General features: G+C 41.3%; 1 protein-coding gene across 1 annotated transcript; it reads left to right on the top strand.

Annotated features, from left to right (window-relative positions):
- Positions 1-2,673: 2,673 nt before the first annotated feature.
- LOC125762508 (UDP-glucosyltransferase 2-like) lies at positions 2,674-8,822 on the top strand. The gene is made up of 3 exons (XM_049424668.1): positions 2,674-4,959; positions 8,081-8,300; positions 8,381-8,822. Exons 1-3 carry the CDS (start codon positions 3,882-3,884, stop codon positions 8,694-8,696), a joined length of 1,614 nt encoding a protein of 537 aa, XP_049280625.1. The 5' UTR covers positions 2,674-3,881; the 3' UTR covers positions 8,697-8,822.
- The last annotated feature ends 8,586 nt before the right edge of the window (positions 8,823-17,408 follow it).

The following is a 17,408-nucleotide window of genomic DNA, read 5'->3' as shown; positions in this document are numbered from 1 at the left end:
AATCAAATGTTGAATTATGTTCACGTTTTGTTTTTTGCGCAACAAAAGAACAAACCTAAACCTTGTGTCAACACGAAACACCCTTTATAAAGAACTACCATCCACATTATTTTCCTTCAGATACACGTACTTTAAAAATCAACATCCAATGAGCTTTGTTTGGCAGCATTTGCCATCAGATTTAATGACACTCACACACACAGAGACAAAACATGAACTCTCTGCTTAAGAAATGCTAGAATTGTATTTCTATTTGTTTTACCTTTTAGAAGCTACTAGAAGCTGTAGCGAACGCGTTTAACCACCGGCAGCAGAACATTAGTAAATGTCGAACCATCCCAGTATGTTGCCCAGGGTCGGGATCGTCAGTCGGGAGCTGTTTGAAGACGATGACAGACGGTTCCTTCCCTAACATGCTAAACACAACGACAAACAATCCGGGTTCGATGCCGAAAAGTTCCGCAATGTATCAATTAAAGCTCAACTTGGGCATGGTACATGGGTCAGCTAACTAGTAAATAATGTGAGATGAAAATGTTAAGCTCACGGTACTATTTTTAGCATTTCAAGCCTTTCAAATTTCTTCTCACTTTAAAGTGGCTTTAATAATTTTTTAGACCAAATCAAGGACGAATTCAAAACCACATTCGCAAATATCTATCGCTCATGCAAAAAAACCATATTTTTAGCACATGAATAATCACGATCAATTAAAAAAGTAGAACACACGTGTCGAAAGTGCCAATCATTTCAAAGCTTAACTGTTTGAAATCATAACCATTCTCCCTTTTTTCCTATTTTATCAGGATCGAATTCGATTCACAATTCGCTTCTCGATCGCTTCTCGATCGCTAGGCAACATACACATTTCCAACCTCCATGCATATTAATGCTAATAATGGAACCTGGCGAAACAACTGGTCGTATAAGGTGTGAAATTAATTGACACACTGAATGACGCCGGTACGCTTCGGGCGATAAAATGCATCACCGGCATGTGGCGGACACGCAGGCGGGCGTTAGAATCATTTGTACAGGAGGTAAATCTATGCGTAACATTAAACTGGGCGGTTAGTGTTACTGTTTGTTGGAATGGAATCAAGTTTGTTTTGTTTAGGTTTTTTTTTGTTAAAGAGATACACCAGTTCAATAATTAGCAAAGCACTTAAAAACGAGGGCGAGTGCTAAAAGAAAATAAAACATATCTTGGAGCCGACTGTTTATCGATCCTTTCAATCAAATGTAATGTGGTGGAGGGTTTTCTTTCTCTCTCTCTCTGTCCCTTCTTTCAGCAGTATGCTAATATTTGCATTATGAACAACAAGAAAATTACAAAGCCGTTGTGAAAGATGTTAATAATGTTGTAAAATATTGATCTTCACCGTGGCCAAAAAAAAAGGGGAGAAGGAAAAAAAAACATACACACCTTCCAACAATATTCACGCACATTTCAAAAGGCACACATTTCCAAATGCTTTCCATCAGTCTTAAGTGGCATTTGTACGGTTTGGTTTGTCCGTGTTGCGCGTGAACCGTGATCGGTTTGTTAGGCAAATATGCTGCTATAGGACGTTATCGTGCAACCACCCTCCCGAAATATGTGTATCTGTGTGCGATGCTCCACGTACGTACATCGTCCGAAAGGATTGCATTAACACTTTACGTTTTGCTGGCTCTTTCTAGCTCGCGTTTGATCTTTTACACTGATGGAATGCTAAGGCACAACAATTGAACACCCATTTGCTTGGCTGCTTGCATGCGTATGCAAACATGTACAACCCCTCGTGCTGGGGGGGGGGATGGAAGATATGTAAACCGCAACTCATGGTGTGGCGTACCCAATGTCGTATTTTTTGGTGGTCCATAGCATAAGAGTTACCTCCCACATCCACCACAACCTCAACTGTTCCTCCCAAGAAGCTTCCATTCATAAAGAGGAACGATACTTAGCCGTTTGCCGTTTGCGATGACCTTCGGTGTGTGTGTACGCGCGCGTATGTTTTTGGAGTTTGTTGTTGAAGTAGTCCAGTTGACAAATGCAGCTCGAGCTGTTTTGGAAAGAGGTCAAACGTTCATTAAAAAAGCGTTTTGGATGGTGTGTTCCTTTCTCTTGGATTTATTTTTTCCTATTTTTTTTTGTTTGGGAGGTAGGAATGACAGGTACTTGACATATTCCATTGTGGCTTCATTCAATGGCGTTAAGGTACGCTTAAACCTACCCAAATGAAGCTACTAACATTCTATGATTTAAAATTGTGAGATAAAAACCCATAATTAAAGTTTCAGTTTCAAACCGTTTCTCGCAGCTTGTCCGCATCCGTACGGTTCCGTAGTGGACACACGAGGTAAACGATTCGATAACAGCTGCTAACAACTTGAAGCAACATGCGTTACACCGAAAGCTTCCAAAAATCCCACGAAAGGCGAGGAAACGCACTGACCAGGTTCCAGAGCTACCACCACCGAGGGCACGGGTGCGAATCGAATTGGAAACGTTCGATGTGCGGTTCTTTTGCAACATCACGGGTTTTTTTTTGTTTCTGACAGGTTACAAGACATACTGGTCGATGCGCCAGCTAACGGTGGGTGCTGGGTAAAAATGTTTGGTGCCTAATTTGTTGTACAATACGGCACAACCTTCACACATTTGCCGATGGTGCGTTTTTTTTTTTTTTTTGGGTAAATGGAAATCTAATTTTCACCGGACCTTACTCAACCTACGAAAGGGTCGGTTTATTTGTGCACAAGAAACGAACGGCACGAAAGAATGTGTAGATTTTTCATTTCCATTTCATTATGTTTCGTGTTTCCAAATGGCTTTGCTGCCAACCGTATAATAACATAATTATTGCACTTAATTTGTTTTCAATATTTCATCCAAACGCAAAACATTAGAGAAGCATCCCTTTTTTTGGTTAGGGGTGATGACGCAGTAAATCAAAGTACGCTAGTAATGGTGAAGATTGATAGTGTACAATCAGTTCTTTTACGATTGAGATGTCGTACCAATAAAAATTAACATGTCACTGGTGTCCAAAATAGACGAACAGACTAAACTTGGATCATTTTTCATTCCGAGGTTAAGATCGGTGCGTCTTAACCGCAACAAATCTGTTTCGCTGATGGCTGCATTATGAGTTGTTTTCTAGCCAGATAAGGGAGTGGTTTACGCATGTGTCTTTTTGTCAAAACATGTGGAATGCATCTAACATTGACCCTCATCGCTAAATGTTTCAATAATGATATAACGAGTGTGCGACTATTTTCTCCCGCCAAAACCATTGTAGTCGTTAAGTAAACAAATTAAACGGTTTATATGTTGAACGTACCATGAAAAGCCAAACATTCCGCAACCAAAACAAAAAAAAAACTCCCATTTGACTGAACCGTTTGCAAACGAATTCGTCACGATCGATATTCCCACACGCTTCCATCGTGCTTCACAGCCGCCTAAGAAATGTTGCGTTAGTCGTACGACAAACGCATCTCACCACATAAGTTTCGTGTTGCCTTCGTGTAGCGTGTCGCTGTTGTCGCGGCTGATGAAGATCGCGTGGTACGACGGCTGCTGGTACGGTGGTGGAGTCGTGATCTCGCGAACGATCGTTTGTGAGACGGTCATATAAATTCACCATCCTCGCCCGATGTCTCTTTTAGTTGAACGACGGTCGTACGGTGAGATGTGCGAAGATTAGGTGGTTATCGAATTAGATAAGGAAAGATTCGTGCACTCGTACCATAATTGGGAAAAAATTGTTGCATGTGAGTGAAAGTGTTTTCATGGTGATAAAATTAAGCTTGTGCTCCAGAATCAAATACTCAGTGTGTCCTTTTGTTGGGGAAAAGTGTTTATCAAGTTCCTCGACGATAAGGTCGAAACCATGTGGGGTTTGGTTGGGATTGTGCGGATGGTGATGGTGGTGTTGCTGACAGCAGTAGCAGTGGAGATGCCCACCCTAACCGAAGGTGCTAGGGTGTTGGCCATCTTTCCTTCGCCAGCCCGCAGCCATCAGATCGTGTACCGAGCGTTTATGAAGGGTTTGATCGAGCGGGGTCACGAGCTGACGATTATGACGACGGATCCGTTCGCAACGGACCATCCCAACGTGACCGTGATCGATTGGAGCTACGCGTATCGGATTGTGGAGCAAAATCTCGACGTGGTTGATATGAAGCAGCGGAATATGAACTTTTACCAGATTGCGGTACAGCTGCGCAGGACGACACGGTTGTTCCTGGAGGCGGAACTTGCCCATCCGGACGTGCAGGCACTGATACATGCCCGGGACGCACACTTCGATGTGGTGATCGTGGAGTACTATCAGTTCACACCGATGTACGCGTTCGCCGAGCTGTTCCAGGCACCGATGATCGGTATCAGTTCGATCGATTCGATGGGCATGTGCCATGAAGCGATCGGCAACGTAATGAATGTGGTTGCACATCCCGAGATGAATCACAAGTTTACGCACGATTTAAACTTTTTCCAACGCGTTGAAGCGGTCATCTCGAATCTGCTGATCCAGTTCCACATTCTGCCGACCGATTTCGCTATATTCGACCGTATGATCGAACAAAACTTTGGCAGCAATATGACACGCTCGTGGGATTTGATGCGTCGGGTCGATTTCTTGATGGTAAACGCGGAACCATCCCTTGGGTATGTGCGTCCCCTAGTGCCCAACTCGATACAGCTCGGTTTTATGCACATTCAACCTCCAAAGGCGCTACCGACCGATCTGCAAGCGTATCTCGATCGTTCGGTGCACGGTGTGGTGTACTTTAGTCTGGGCACGCTCATACGCAGCGATTCGCTGAACCAGCACAACTTGAACCTCTTTCTGGAGGTGTTTAAATCGCTCAAGTATGACGTGCTGTGGAAGCATGATGCTGATCTGGATCTGAATGGTACTACCAACATTCGGATGGAGCGCTGGTTACCACAGCAGGATCTTCTCGGTGAGTAGCCCAACAGCTGTTCGACGTAATGAAAGGAAGGTGCAAAACGAAGCAGTTAGGATTTCCAAAAACTGTCCAACAATAGCCAAATGTCCAGCAAACAGGGACATAGACGTCATGTTTGGGGAGTGCCGGAATGGATGGTCAGGGATGTTTGTGTTGAATCAATTTTTCACACTTTGATCGAGAATAATCTCGAGGTGGAAGTAATACGGAGGGACAACATTTGTAACTCCTTCCGTGTGGGTGTGTGTGTGTGTGGATTTAGACGAAAAGGGTATACGAATCTAGGGACCGTATGGCGTCATCTGCGTTGACAACAAGTGTTACTTAGAAAATGGGATACTTTCGCGATACTCTGTACATATGTAACTGTATGTAGATGTGATGTGACCCAAATGGTATCATATGGGTAATGTCGCTTCGCGCGCAAGCAAAAAAAAAATGCTAATATTTTAACGACATGCATGGACGATACTGCTCACACTATTAGCTAATCAAAGAAACAATGTATCCAGACGGACAGCATAAATAAACACTCACACACACACGGTATCACGAAACCGTTTTTGGCTTTGCACTCATGTGCTCTTAATTGACGCTTAAAAGCAATGCTCATTACTGGATTAACATTAAAAAATGGCAATACACATTTTTATTGCGACATTATCCTTGAAGCGGGAGGAGTTGTTTATTTTTTTCTATTTTCCTTGTATCACAGCTCAAGGTTGAACCGCAGAAAAGATGACTTAAAATTCGTTTTTAAAAGTGATGCACGAGTAGTTGGGGTTTTTTTTGTGGACATTTGTTATCTTGCTTTATTTCTAATATGGTTCATTACTTGACTACTTTTTTACTACATACATCTACCCTTATTTAATGGTTGTCAATGGGAACATACTATGACATGCTCTTTTTTTGCTATTTGTTCCCATCTGTTGACATTTGTTTAACGATAGTAGGACGCGCATTTTGTTGATGCTGCCAATTCGCACATTGCTTCGTTTGCGCACCGATCATGCCCAACACGGCACTGTGGATGGATGGAAATAAGACGAGCGCGATCTGGGTTTTTGCTGCACACCTTAAATTCGCATATCACCAAGATCAATGTGCTGCTGTAAAGTGTGGCCCATTTACACACGTGTTCGTCCAAGAATTATCCGGAGCGAATTTGTTTGTATGCACAATGTGTTAGTTATACCATTGGGTAAAACCAACTTTGATATGACAACGTTGGTTGACGGGGGAAAACGCATTTTCCCTTTTTGTCGCTACTCGTTCGACTCGATCGTCTGAAAACCAATGCCCATAACGGATATGTAGTTTGACCCGCTGATTGGTTATCAATCGCTTTATTAAACGATACTTTAGCGGATCGTTTGCAGGGCTTTCGAAACTCATCCATCATTTTCAACCCGTAGACAGCTGTCTAACACAGTAATGCACGAACTCTTTAGCTGTGGGAAATGGAGGAGGAACTAGACAGCAACAAAAAATACTCCATACTTGATGTCTTTATCTCCATCTGCGTTGTCACTTTCTGCGGCGTTTGACCGTTTGACGTTTCACACTTAAAGCTCTCCATCAAATGTCATCAACGGTGTTGCGCTGGTCAGGGCACGTGGCACAGCATCCATGTCTTAACGGGCAGGAGTGCTCTCGAAAGTCATCCCTGACCTAGTTCCTGCTGTTCGGATCCATGCATTGCATAATACACTCTGTTTTTCGGGAGTCTCCACACCCGCTGAGTGGGTGCCCCGAGTTTGGCTTTCAAACACGCACGCACGTTCGACGATTGATTGGTGGATTTTCTATAGAATCACAAATTGGGGGTCCATTTCCAGAGTCACCTCTAGCTGCTTTGTTATCTTTCGTGCTGACTCATGACATTGAGGGGGAAAGATCACAACCTACTGATATTGCCCTTCGCTAGTTTGCTATTTCGAGAAACTAGTTTCGCTTTCCGTTCTTCGGTGGTCTTGGGGTTTTATCTCCAACATTACCGACCACGCGAAGACGTAATGCGCCGAGCTAAAGCTGCTTTGCTTGAACACATCGATAAAGGCGGATGAATATGATTATTGCATAACACTTTCGCCTCGGATGCAGATTCGGTCCGCTTAGAAGATGTCAAGTTCATCGAGGAAGTTGCAAATTTGGCCAGATACCTTCGATCGTTCGGATGTTGCGCTCCAAGGGTACCCGGGGCAGACAAACAGGTTTCGCTCTGGAAGATGTGCCATTCGTCTGTCAATATTCAAGATCACCGGCCACGGGTAACAGTCAATGTTTGCCCGGTACGATGCGTCAGCAGAAAGAAAAAAGAAAGATATCAATTAATTATGTAAAATTATGTTTGCACTACACGCCGTGCTAAAGCTCGCAGGTTTGTGGCGAATTTGTAGCCCAATGTTACGATGGTGATCCGTTTTCGAAGGTGACACGAGTTTCAAGATCACTATTGATGTATGTAAATCGTGGAATGACTAATTATTATCTCATCAGATCACTCCAGATGTTGGTTTGTTGGGAGAGCAAACAGAATAGAAATGAAAGAACAACACAAACAAACGTTTGGAAAAGAAAAACTGTGAATTCGTGACGAATGGAAAGCAAAAAGTAAGACGGAATTACATATAGCTTTGTAACATTATGTCTCGTTCTGGTAGCTTTAATGTTTGACTTTTAAAATTATGCTTAGAGATTGTATAGATATGTGAATTTTAAAGCAGCCCTTTGCGTAGGAGGGTGTCCAAGACCTACCGTATGCTTTGGTTACTTTGGAAAGTGGAAAATATGATATATTTATGTTTTGCTTCTGTTGGACAATTCATACAGCCATCATGTTATCAAAGCAATGCACCACGAACAATAATCGTGCCCTACAACTATACCTTTAGAGAAACAAACGGCCAAAAGAAGTAGAGAGAGCGAGTGTAGTGCGGGGTAGTTGAGTGGAAACTTACGTGATACGGATGACGGAATGTCATGGACATAATCATGTCTTTAAAAAACACACACTCCAGTGCACTTGCTTTTGTGTGGCCCTTTTTTTTGTTAAAAAAAGGCACTTTGTTAATAGATTTTCCATCCAAAACTGACCACTTTTCATCTGCAGCCCATCCGAAGGTGAGAGTGTTTGTTATGCAGGGCGGACAGCAATCGATGGAGGAGGCAATAGACCGGCACGTTCCGCTCGTGGTGATACCGTTCAACTTCGATCAGTTCGGCAACGCGGACAAGGTGATCGAGCGGGGTATAGGGCGTTCGGTGTGGATGGAGCGACTATCGGTGGAGTCGTTGCGCGAGTGCATCATGGATGTTGCCAGCAACAAGCGGTAAGTAGTGGACACCATCGGAAGATGGCAACCCTTACCGTAAACCTTGTTCTCACTGATTAACACCACCTTACGGGCAGGTATAAACGTAACGTTGCCCGGCTGGGCAGATTGGTGCGCGATCAACCGATGCGCCCGGTAGAGAAGGCAGTCTGGTGGACGGAATACGTCATCCGCCATAACGGTGTGGAGCACTATCGCTATCCGGCAGCACACATGTCCTTCCTGGTGTACCACTACTACGATGTGATCGGTGCCGGGATTGTACTAGCGGTGGCACTCCTGGCCAGTCTGTACTACGTACTGAGGCGAATATTCCGATCGTTTGGCAACACGGTCAAGTACAGTCAAGGTCATCTAACGAGCGCGAAAGTGTTGAAAGAAAAGACTCTGTAAGCCGCATCCAGCCAAAGCGCGGATGATTATGCAAACCGATTAGGCCAACGACGGGAACCTCAACCAGACATTGCCCAATCATCAGTGTGCCTGTGCGTACCGGTAAGGGCGTCTGGCAAATGGGGGGGGGGGGGGGGGGTTGGATCAACTGTCAGCGGACCGTTTCCGTACGTAACACCAAAGTGGAGACGATTTCGCAGCGGCTCAATTAACAGGTCGCTCAGTGTGACCACACCGTTCGGGCCAGTGTTAATAGTTAGCTTTAAAGTATCTATCGATCGGGTTACTTCCTGCAGCATGGACATGGAGTCGATCATACTATTGCTGCATTTTTATCGCAGCATTCGTACGTAAACAAACATAACCATTAAAACCCATTAAAACAAGGGGGGTTTTTGATTTCGTAGCACACACCTGCCTTCTTTCTCATTTTCCCTTTTGTGTAGCTGTTTTTTTTTATTTAGCCGTATTTAAGACGTGATAGTATTGTGTTGTAGAATTGCTGTGCGGCTGCAAGAAAAGCGTGATTCGTATCAGCCTTCAGTGAGGTTGGTAGGTTATGAAGGATGGGCAGAGATTTCCGGTAAACACTACCAAACGATGGTGTGAACAGCTGCAGCTCGAAACAAGCGTCACCTTCATGACCCTCAAACCCTAAACGAACTCGCACCAAAGGCGATATCAATAGCAGCTTGAAGGGAGCTTTGTTTTCGCATATTGTGCACCTAACTGCTGCAGCCTGACTGCTATACGGAAATTGCACATCGTAAATCATTTAAAACTAGACACCGGCGCTACCGGTACGAATCGTCTAGGATTGCCATAATAACAGGAGGAAATAAAAAAAAAACAATTGAAAAGGAGGAATATGCGGAGAAATGTGACGAGTATGGTGTGAGTATTGTGAGTTGTATGTGTAAATCTTCCTGTATGTACACACGAACGTTGTTCGCTAAACGATTGGTTTTATTCGAAAATTAACGCTTAATGGGTTTTAGTTAAGGAAATAAAGCAACATAATGTCAAACATTTAGCGAAAAAGGTCGTAGTTTTAGTTTTGGTGTTTTTTTTTTCTTGGGGTAAATGAAATGAAAGTGAGAAATCAAACGCGTCAGTGTCAACACGAATCGTGTGGAACGCTACGGTTCATCATAGCTCCGTTGGGCCTAAAATAAATTCTTCACCTCTGGGCCTATCACAACCACAGGGCTGACCTTTTTCGTAGGTTAGATACACCCCCATTTTACACGTTTCGTTCGGTTAGGCCTTTTCATTCCAATGTGCTCGAAAGCGTGCTGCAAACGGACCATGGAACCGTACAGGCTTAGTACTGTCCAAAGTCTAATCACATATTGCACTCGGAAAGTGTGATATATGGTCTGCATTGCATCCGTCGACCTTTCGCACACACACAGACACACACATTCCAATGCACATTCCACGTGTACGATACGTTCCATTGTACTGTACCGTAACCAGGAACTGCCGGCCCTTATCGTATCGTTCATCCCCACCCATGATGGGGTTTGATCCATGACATGCAAATGATTATGTTTACATGTTGTTATCTTCCGCCCACATTTGGTGGATGGACGCGTGTTTCTGTGTGTGTGTGTGTCAGAGAAGTAGGAGAAGAAGAAATCTTCCGGTTCACAAATGTCTCAATGAATCTTCTTGCACCTTTTCCGTCCCGACGCTCACACAGAAGCGTCTCCCATTCGGTAGCTAATATTTTAAACAAAATTATCATCTGTCCCCCTGTTCAGTTGGTAGGATTTGAGGGGTTTGCAAGCGAATTTACATTCAACAGTATGTGCGTGTGTAGTGAACCGTACGTTGCGTGTTGATTACTTACATGAGAAGAATGAGACGATGCAAGGCAGTTTCCTGCCTTTTGCTCATCCTTCCAGAATGTTGCATCAATTAATAATTTACCCTGCTAAAGCCACACTAGTAACCGACAAACGGAATGTACCTATATGGCCAGGGTTTGCCATGTTGAGCAATTTATTCATTGCTTAGATGCGTACCGATACATCCAATCACACAAAAGTAAGAAAGGAAATGGAAAACCAAAGGGGTTTTAAAACCGAAATGCTCTCTAAATGATATGCAGAAGCTAATCAAATTTCCAGCTCTATGCTTTCTGGAGGGAATAATGCTATAATGCACTTTGGCTTTTATTCAATCAGTGTGACGACCATATCGAGCAATGTGGAAGAATACAATTTATCTGCATTTTATTTTTCTCTTTTGACGCTATGAAGCGGTAGAGAGGGAGATAACAATTCAAGAACAAAACCATTCTGCAAATGCATTCTGTAGAAAAGCTTTCCATTATTTTGTTTTAATGCGTGGGAATTTCTTTCATTGGTACAACTCTATCGCAAGATGCTCGATAATTCGATAAAGTTAATGCACTGCTCTAGAAAACCAATTTTAAGAAAAGTACACCTAGATGTTTGGATTAAACATTTCGAATGTTCAGATTTTATGCTGTTATCACTAATTCAATTGAATAAAGGCACTTTTAAAAACTGCTCTTTTATTTATGAAGCACGGGCTGGCTGTGTTACTTTCTTAAAACTGCTTATTTGGTACAAAAGATGGTGTTTTTTTGCCTTTACTGCACCTATTAAGAGTTTTATGTTTTTCTATGCATTTTGACATCAATTCGATGGGTTTTCAATAAACCGCATGTTTTCTTCCAGAAAAAAATTAAAGTGTCTAAATGGTCTAAATGGTCTAAATCAGCTATTCAAAAACTTGTCTTCGGTGAAATCGTTTCAAGTTCTTAGCAAGGAAATGGAGCATTCACTAGAACTACTTTAGAGTACTGTATAATCATTCTAGGTAAATTATATGGAAAAATAAATAAACTACACACACTGAACAGGTTGTTTTAATGCCTTGTTGTAGCATATAACTTCATAATACATGAAAGAAACTCTTTGTTACTGATCTTGTAGTTATGGTGTAGGTACTCTCTCTTCTTGGCTTAACAGCCTTGGATGTCATGGCGGCCATTTTTGGCTTACTAGACTTATGTTTACCACGTAGCCGGATAGTAAGTCCTTGCTACGGAGGAAGTAGTTACTAAGTGAGTTCAAAACATAACAATCGACTAGTATATAGGCGCTAATATTATTTGGAAGAACTGATAGAAATTACATCGATGTAAGTCATAACAAGGTAACCAAGTAGGTCCTTAATAATTTATTCAAATTCTCTTCTATGCAATAAACAAAAAAATATTGTTTTTATTAGCAAAGCCGGACAAACTTAGCTTTGTATTTAAAAAAAATAGGTAAACTAAAATTTTATGAAAATTTAGTTAAATTAAACTAAAATAAGATTTAAAAGAAAACATAATTTTATTGCACGAAATCGGTCTCGGCTGCGTGGTGGTCGGTGCTCGTCTAGAAGTTCTAGTTCCAGGCTGCTTGTTCCAGGACCCAGTACCTTATTGTATGATGAGATTTTAAGATTATCAGATTTTATGCAGAAGGCGAATGCAACGAGGAACCATCATGTTGGATGGATCTCAGAAAGAGAACATTCCGCGTATAACTAAATGGATAAATATTATTGATTTAACTCTACGGACTTCCTTGAAAACTCTACGGGCTATTTATTAAAGGAATTCATAGAAAATCGTTATTATGTTCCTTCTTTAACATAAAAGAATATGAAAAAACAAATAAAAACACAATCAAGATCCGTCGTATCAAAATGTGTAAGTTAAATGCTATACGAAAGATAGATGGATTATTATCATTTGATTTATTCCATTAGACAAATTCAATTTTCCTTAAAGCTTACATTGATGCGTTATTGGTGTAAAATGTTAACTTCTGCAGCATTCCTTTTCAGCGTAAAATAATAATCAGTACAAAGTACAAGCTAAAAAGCTCACAATCTTCTATTGGTGATGTGTACCTAGTTGCACTAATTCTGTAACAAAATCCTCTGGCGATGACATACATCTGCGTCTTATTCGATGCACCGCAACCCGTGTCTCTTTCCCGGGGTAAACGAATGAGTATGTTGAAGCCATTCGGTTCTGTCCTTGATTATCCCACTGTCGCTCCCAAAGATCTCATCAGATTCTCTTAACGGAAGCGAGCTTATTGTTTGTTGCACCTGCAGGGACTTTGCTTCATGCACCGTATCAGTTTATGGCAGGAAGGATAACGTTCGCTGCTGCTACTTGTCAAGCACCGGCACGAGAAGGAATGAAAATTATCATTAAAATATCCTCGTATGTCTGCAGCTGAAGAACGGCCTATCATCCTTATAATCGTTAGACAAGCCGGGATGCAGATTCGGTGCAGACGGTTTCCCGTCAACCCGGCCGGTTGGTGCATCCTGCAAACATGACAAACACACCAAAAACATTCACCTACTCAGACGAATCTTGTGTGTATTCTGACAATGACAATTCATTGCTATCTCCCCAATGCAATGGAATGATCGAGATGGAACGATATGTTCCACAAAACATTTATTGTAGCAATAACAAATGTTTGGTTCAATTACGTGACTCCCGGGACAGGAAGCAGCCGGGTCGAGTACGAGTGTATCGGCATTGGAAGCGGAACTCGTAACGGATGGACGAAGTCCTTTACGAGTGGCGAACCGACCCAATTTCTAGGTAGCGGGAAAGCCGGACGAAACGTCATTCAACTGCAATCACAATACGAGGTGCCTGTTATGTTTGGTTGATGCTTTCGCTCTATCGAGGACTCCCGTTGAAGGACGCTTCCCAGACTGGGGGAGTAAGATTCCTTAATGATTTCCTGCACAGTAATCAGGATGCAATGTCGGGAAGGAAGTGACATTGGTTCCCGTTTGACGGGATGCAGATTGGTAGCCAATATCCTGACGGCATCGGTATGTGAAAATGTGCAGCCGATGGAAAACGGTGCAATTCAGCTATCAGGAAGGAAAAAGATCTATCACTGTTTCGTGTATCAATGTGGTTTTAAGGATGCATTATGTTTGTTTTTTTTTTCTTTTTTGGCTTTTCCAACCCATCATTGTATGCATGACATTATTGAGGTTTGCTCTGACGGTTTCGAAACAATCATTCCACTTTGCCGTGTTTTGTCCTCCAAGTATTAGGTCATCGGGAAACGAAATCACCATAGGAATCGTGCATATTGACAGGGAATGTGAGTGGTTGCAATCAACGAATTGACTGCGTTATTGCCACACGCTGTGGGCGGTTGTCGCTTACAAAGAAAGAAACCAAAGGCTTTGCGGAATTTGTCAAAGCTCTGCGGGAATTGCATTTTCATTCTTCATTCTAACTGTTGAAGCTAATATTTCAATATAATGTTCCATTATCCGACTAATGAGCCGTGTACCGATGTATTCCAGGACAATCATTGTAGACCGATACAACATACGTACATTTAAGGTTGCCATAAAAAAAATTATAAAATGTTACACCTTATTAGATTGTTATTGAAAACATATGTACATATCTCTAAATAAAGCCATTTTATAATCAATTTTCTTGTAGCATTTGAAGAACGAATTTAAACAATAAAAAATAATTATCTTTAAAAACGGAACAAGATATGTTTAAGGAATTTTGGAGCGATCAAAAGTAGCCCTAACAAGAGCAATTCTCGATTACTACTCGTTTGTCTTAGGCTCTCACACGGCGCAAAGAAATTAACGGAGCTAAGACGAGCTGGTACGCCAACACCGTTGAAGATCAAAGCAGCCACAAACAGGCATTGAGTGGTCGTAAAGGAAATCGACATTGTGTCGGATAATTTTGGTGTATATCGTTGGTAGCCTTTCTCCAAATTTCAATATGAGCTGAATGGCACCATTAGCTAAAATATTTAAAAAAAAATTTGTTTGTCATAAACACTTTTTTGTTTATTTTACGCACAATATTTCAAACAACATTTTATATCTTCATAAAAGAAGTAAAAAGTATTGGGAATGTCTCCGAACCTAATTGATTTTATCCGTTTCTTATGTCATCTAACTTACGATATTGCAATCAAAAATTTCCAGATTACGATTGTTTTCAAACACTTTGAGCTAACTTTTGTCATGGGGTTTTTGTATTAGCTAAATTCGTTTTATTCTTTTTAATAAAGAGTGTTACAATATGTTTAATTTTAGCTTCCTTTTAATTTGGCTAGCGAAATTGAACTCAACAATCGTGTGATAAACGTACGAACTTTATACTTTATGTGGAATAATAATCAAAATTATGGATAGCAAAAATGCTACATAATTATCATACATTTACCTAAAAACAAACCGCAGTTTGAATGCAAAAAAAAATATAATATTTGTTCAATTTCGCTCAAAGAAACAAATTTGCACTGAAAAACTTTCTCTTTCATCCATTCCATGAGCTCACTTTGCTTTGGATTTTGCTTTGTTTTCGGATGTCAAACAAAGCGAGAATAAAGATAGTAGTGACTCCCTCGTACAAACATTTAGCGCATCATCCTATGGTTGGTGTAAATTGAAAGCACACAAAACTAATTACAAAACCGGAAATTAAAAATGGATGCTACCGCTATCGGTTTGGTCAATGATGTGTAAATGTTTTACTGGCTAGCAAGCAAGTGCTTCGAAACAAACATTATTCATCCTATCAGCTTCAGATGTTAGTTTTGTTAGTGCTGCAAATAAGAGTTCCAGGGCTAGGAACAAACTATTTCTCTTCCCGATCGAAATGTGGAAGGATAAGGTTTTGAATGTACACTCATGCAAAAAAAAATTGAGTAAAAAAACCAAACTCCTGTTCTTCCGGTGCTTGTAACGTTGGTGGTAAAAGTAGTGTTCCACAAAGCCATGATTTAGCCTTGATTAGTTTGCATCGGAATTTCATTGTCTCCTGGCTTTTGGTTGCCGTTTTCCGACAGATGCATCCGACAGACGGCATTCTTACGGTATCCATTTTGTACAATGACTACAAATTATATTACTCATTACATAAAGATAGCAATAGCAACAACAAAAAACGCACACAAACAGGGAACCTGAAAGATGTTTGCTTCTTGTTGCAATCTGGTTAACCGGGCAGTTACAATTGCCAGCAAGCAAAAGAGATATATTCAACCGGACCGGAGTGCATCACAGTCGAACGAAGACTGCAACAATCCTTAACGATCTGTGACTGGGAGCGCCCTTCTTTACTCCCACGATGACTTTTACGCTACAAAATTCTACAACTGCTTTCATGCTCAATTTACATCCCTTCCGTCCAACCCACGGTCCCGCGTTCTCCACAGCCCTGGACCGGGGTTTTTGCATGTATACACGATCCTTGGTAGCAAACGAAAATCGGATGCTTAGATGTTTGCTTATTTCATTCTTTTCTTCTAACGCTCCTTTCCAGACCGTCCAGAAAATCCAAAATTGGATACAACATTTCGAAAATGAGAAAACACACCAACCCCCGTCATGCGCCCTTATATCCTAACACAGACACGTGCTTTTCCGGTTTCTGTACCCGTGAGTGGATAGCAACACGGGTCTCTAAATATATCCATTGCCCTTTCCGCCCGGTTTCGGACTGTCCTATACCGTACGGATGGGTATGTCAAGTTGTAATGTTACACAAAACAAAAACCCCGTCCAAACGAATCTCGAACAAAATGGCAAACAAATGCAAACATGCTTTTCGCACAAACCTGCACATGCACCAAAGTTTATCCTGTGCTTCAAAACTCCCGCAATGTCCCGGAACGTTGTCCCCGGCACAAATTCCTACAGGGTGAGGGCTGTAGGTAAGGGATGAGCGGGTGGTTCATGTCAAAATGAAAATGAGAATGGTAAAACCACGGGAATGGATGAGATAATTTCATGTATCTTTCATTTCGATCGAAATTACAAAGTATTGTTAACCGCTTGTTGTCGTTGGTGCTGTGATTGTGTAACATTACCGTACGGAAGATTCCTTCAACGGGTAAGAGGAACTAGTAAAAATATACAGTTACGGTATAGAAGAAAATGAGACAAATCATACAAATTGCAAAAAGGGTTGTAACATAATTTTAATCGACTTTTGTTTGAGTATCTCGTTAAACTTAATCGAATTCTGTTGCAATGATTTACAAACATCGAAACAATATTTGTGAAGGGGTTTTAATGTACGTTTGAGCATGAAAGAGAATCGAAAAAGCATTACCATTGGCGTATGTGATCGTACGATTGCCAATAGCCCACCAAAACAATTCGATCGCTCTGAACCACTTTCATGTTTAATAATTATCTTATTTTCCAGCTTTTACATGTACGTTGCGGGTGCTTCACTGCTGCTGTACAATTGTCTGTGTCGATGTTTTTTTTCATCATCAAATTTCGTAACATAAATAGATCAGGTCACGGGCTGCAAGAAAGAAGAAATAAAAATTAACCTTCAATTATGATGTGCAATTCGATCGTGACGATCGTAATAGTTAATGCCCACTAGTACGTCTGTCTGTGAAATTTGGTATCATTTGTACAATTTATGTTACAGTTATAAAACTCATAAGTGCGGACTTTCCTGCTGTGATTAAAGCGTTTTGGGTTGTTTGATGCTTTATATTTGTACTAACAAGTCTATTGTCGGCAGACTGCTTGTTGTATGTTTATTGCTTTATGATGTGTGTATTTTCTTATTTGTGTTTTATTTGACAGCACTTTAACGTTCACACTGAATATATTAGAGCGTTATTTATTGCTCCA

Source organism: Anopheles funestus, chromosome 2RL (genome assembly GCF_943734845.2).
Source record: "Anopheles funestus chromosome 2RL, idAnoFuneDA-416_04, whole genome shotgun sequence".
NCBI lineage: Eukaryota > Metazoa > Arthropoda > Insecta > Diptera > Culicidae > Anopheles > Anopheles funestus.
Note: the sequence above shows the minus strand (reverse complement) of the source record. Positions and strands in the feature narration are given on the sequence as shown.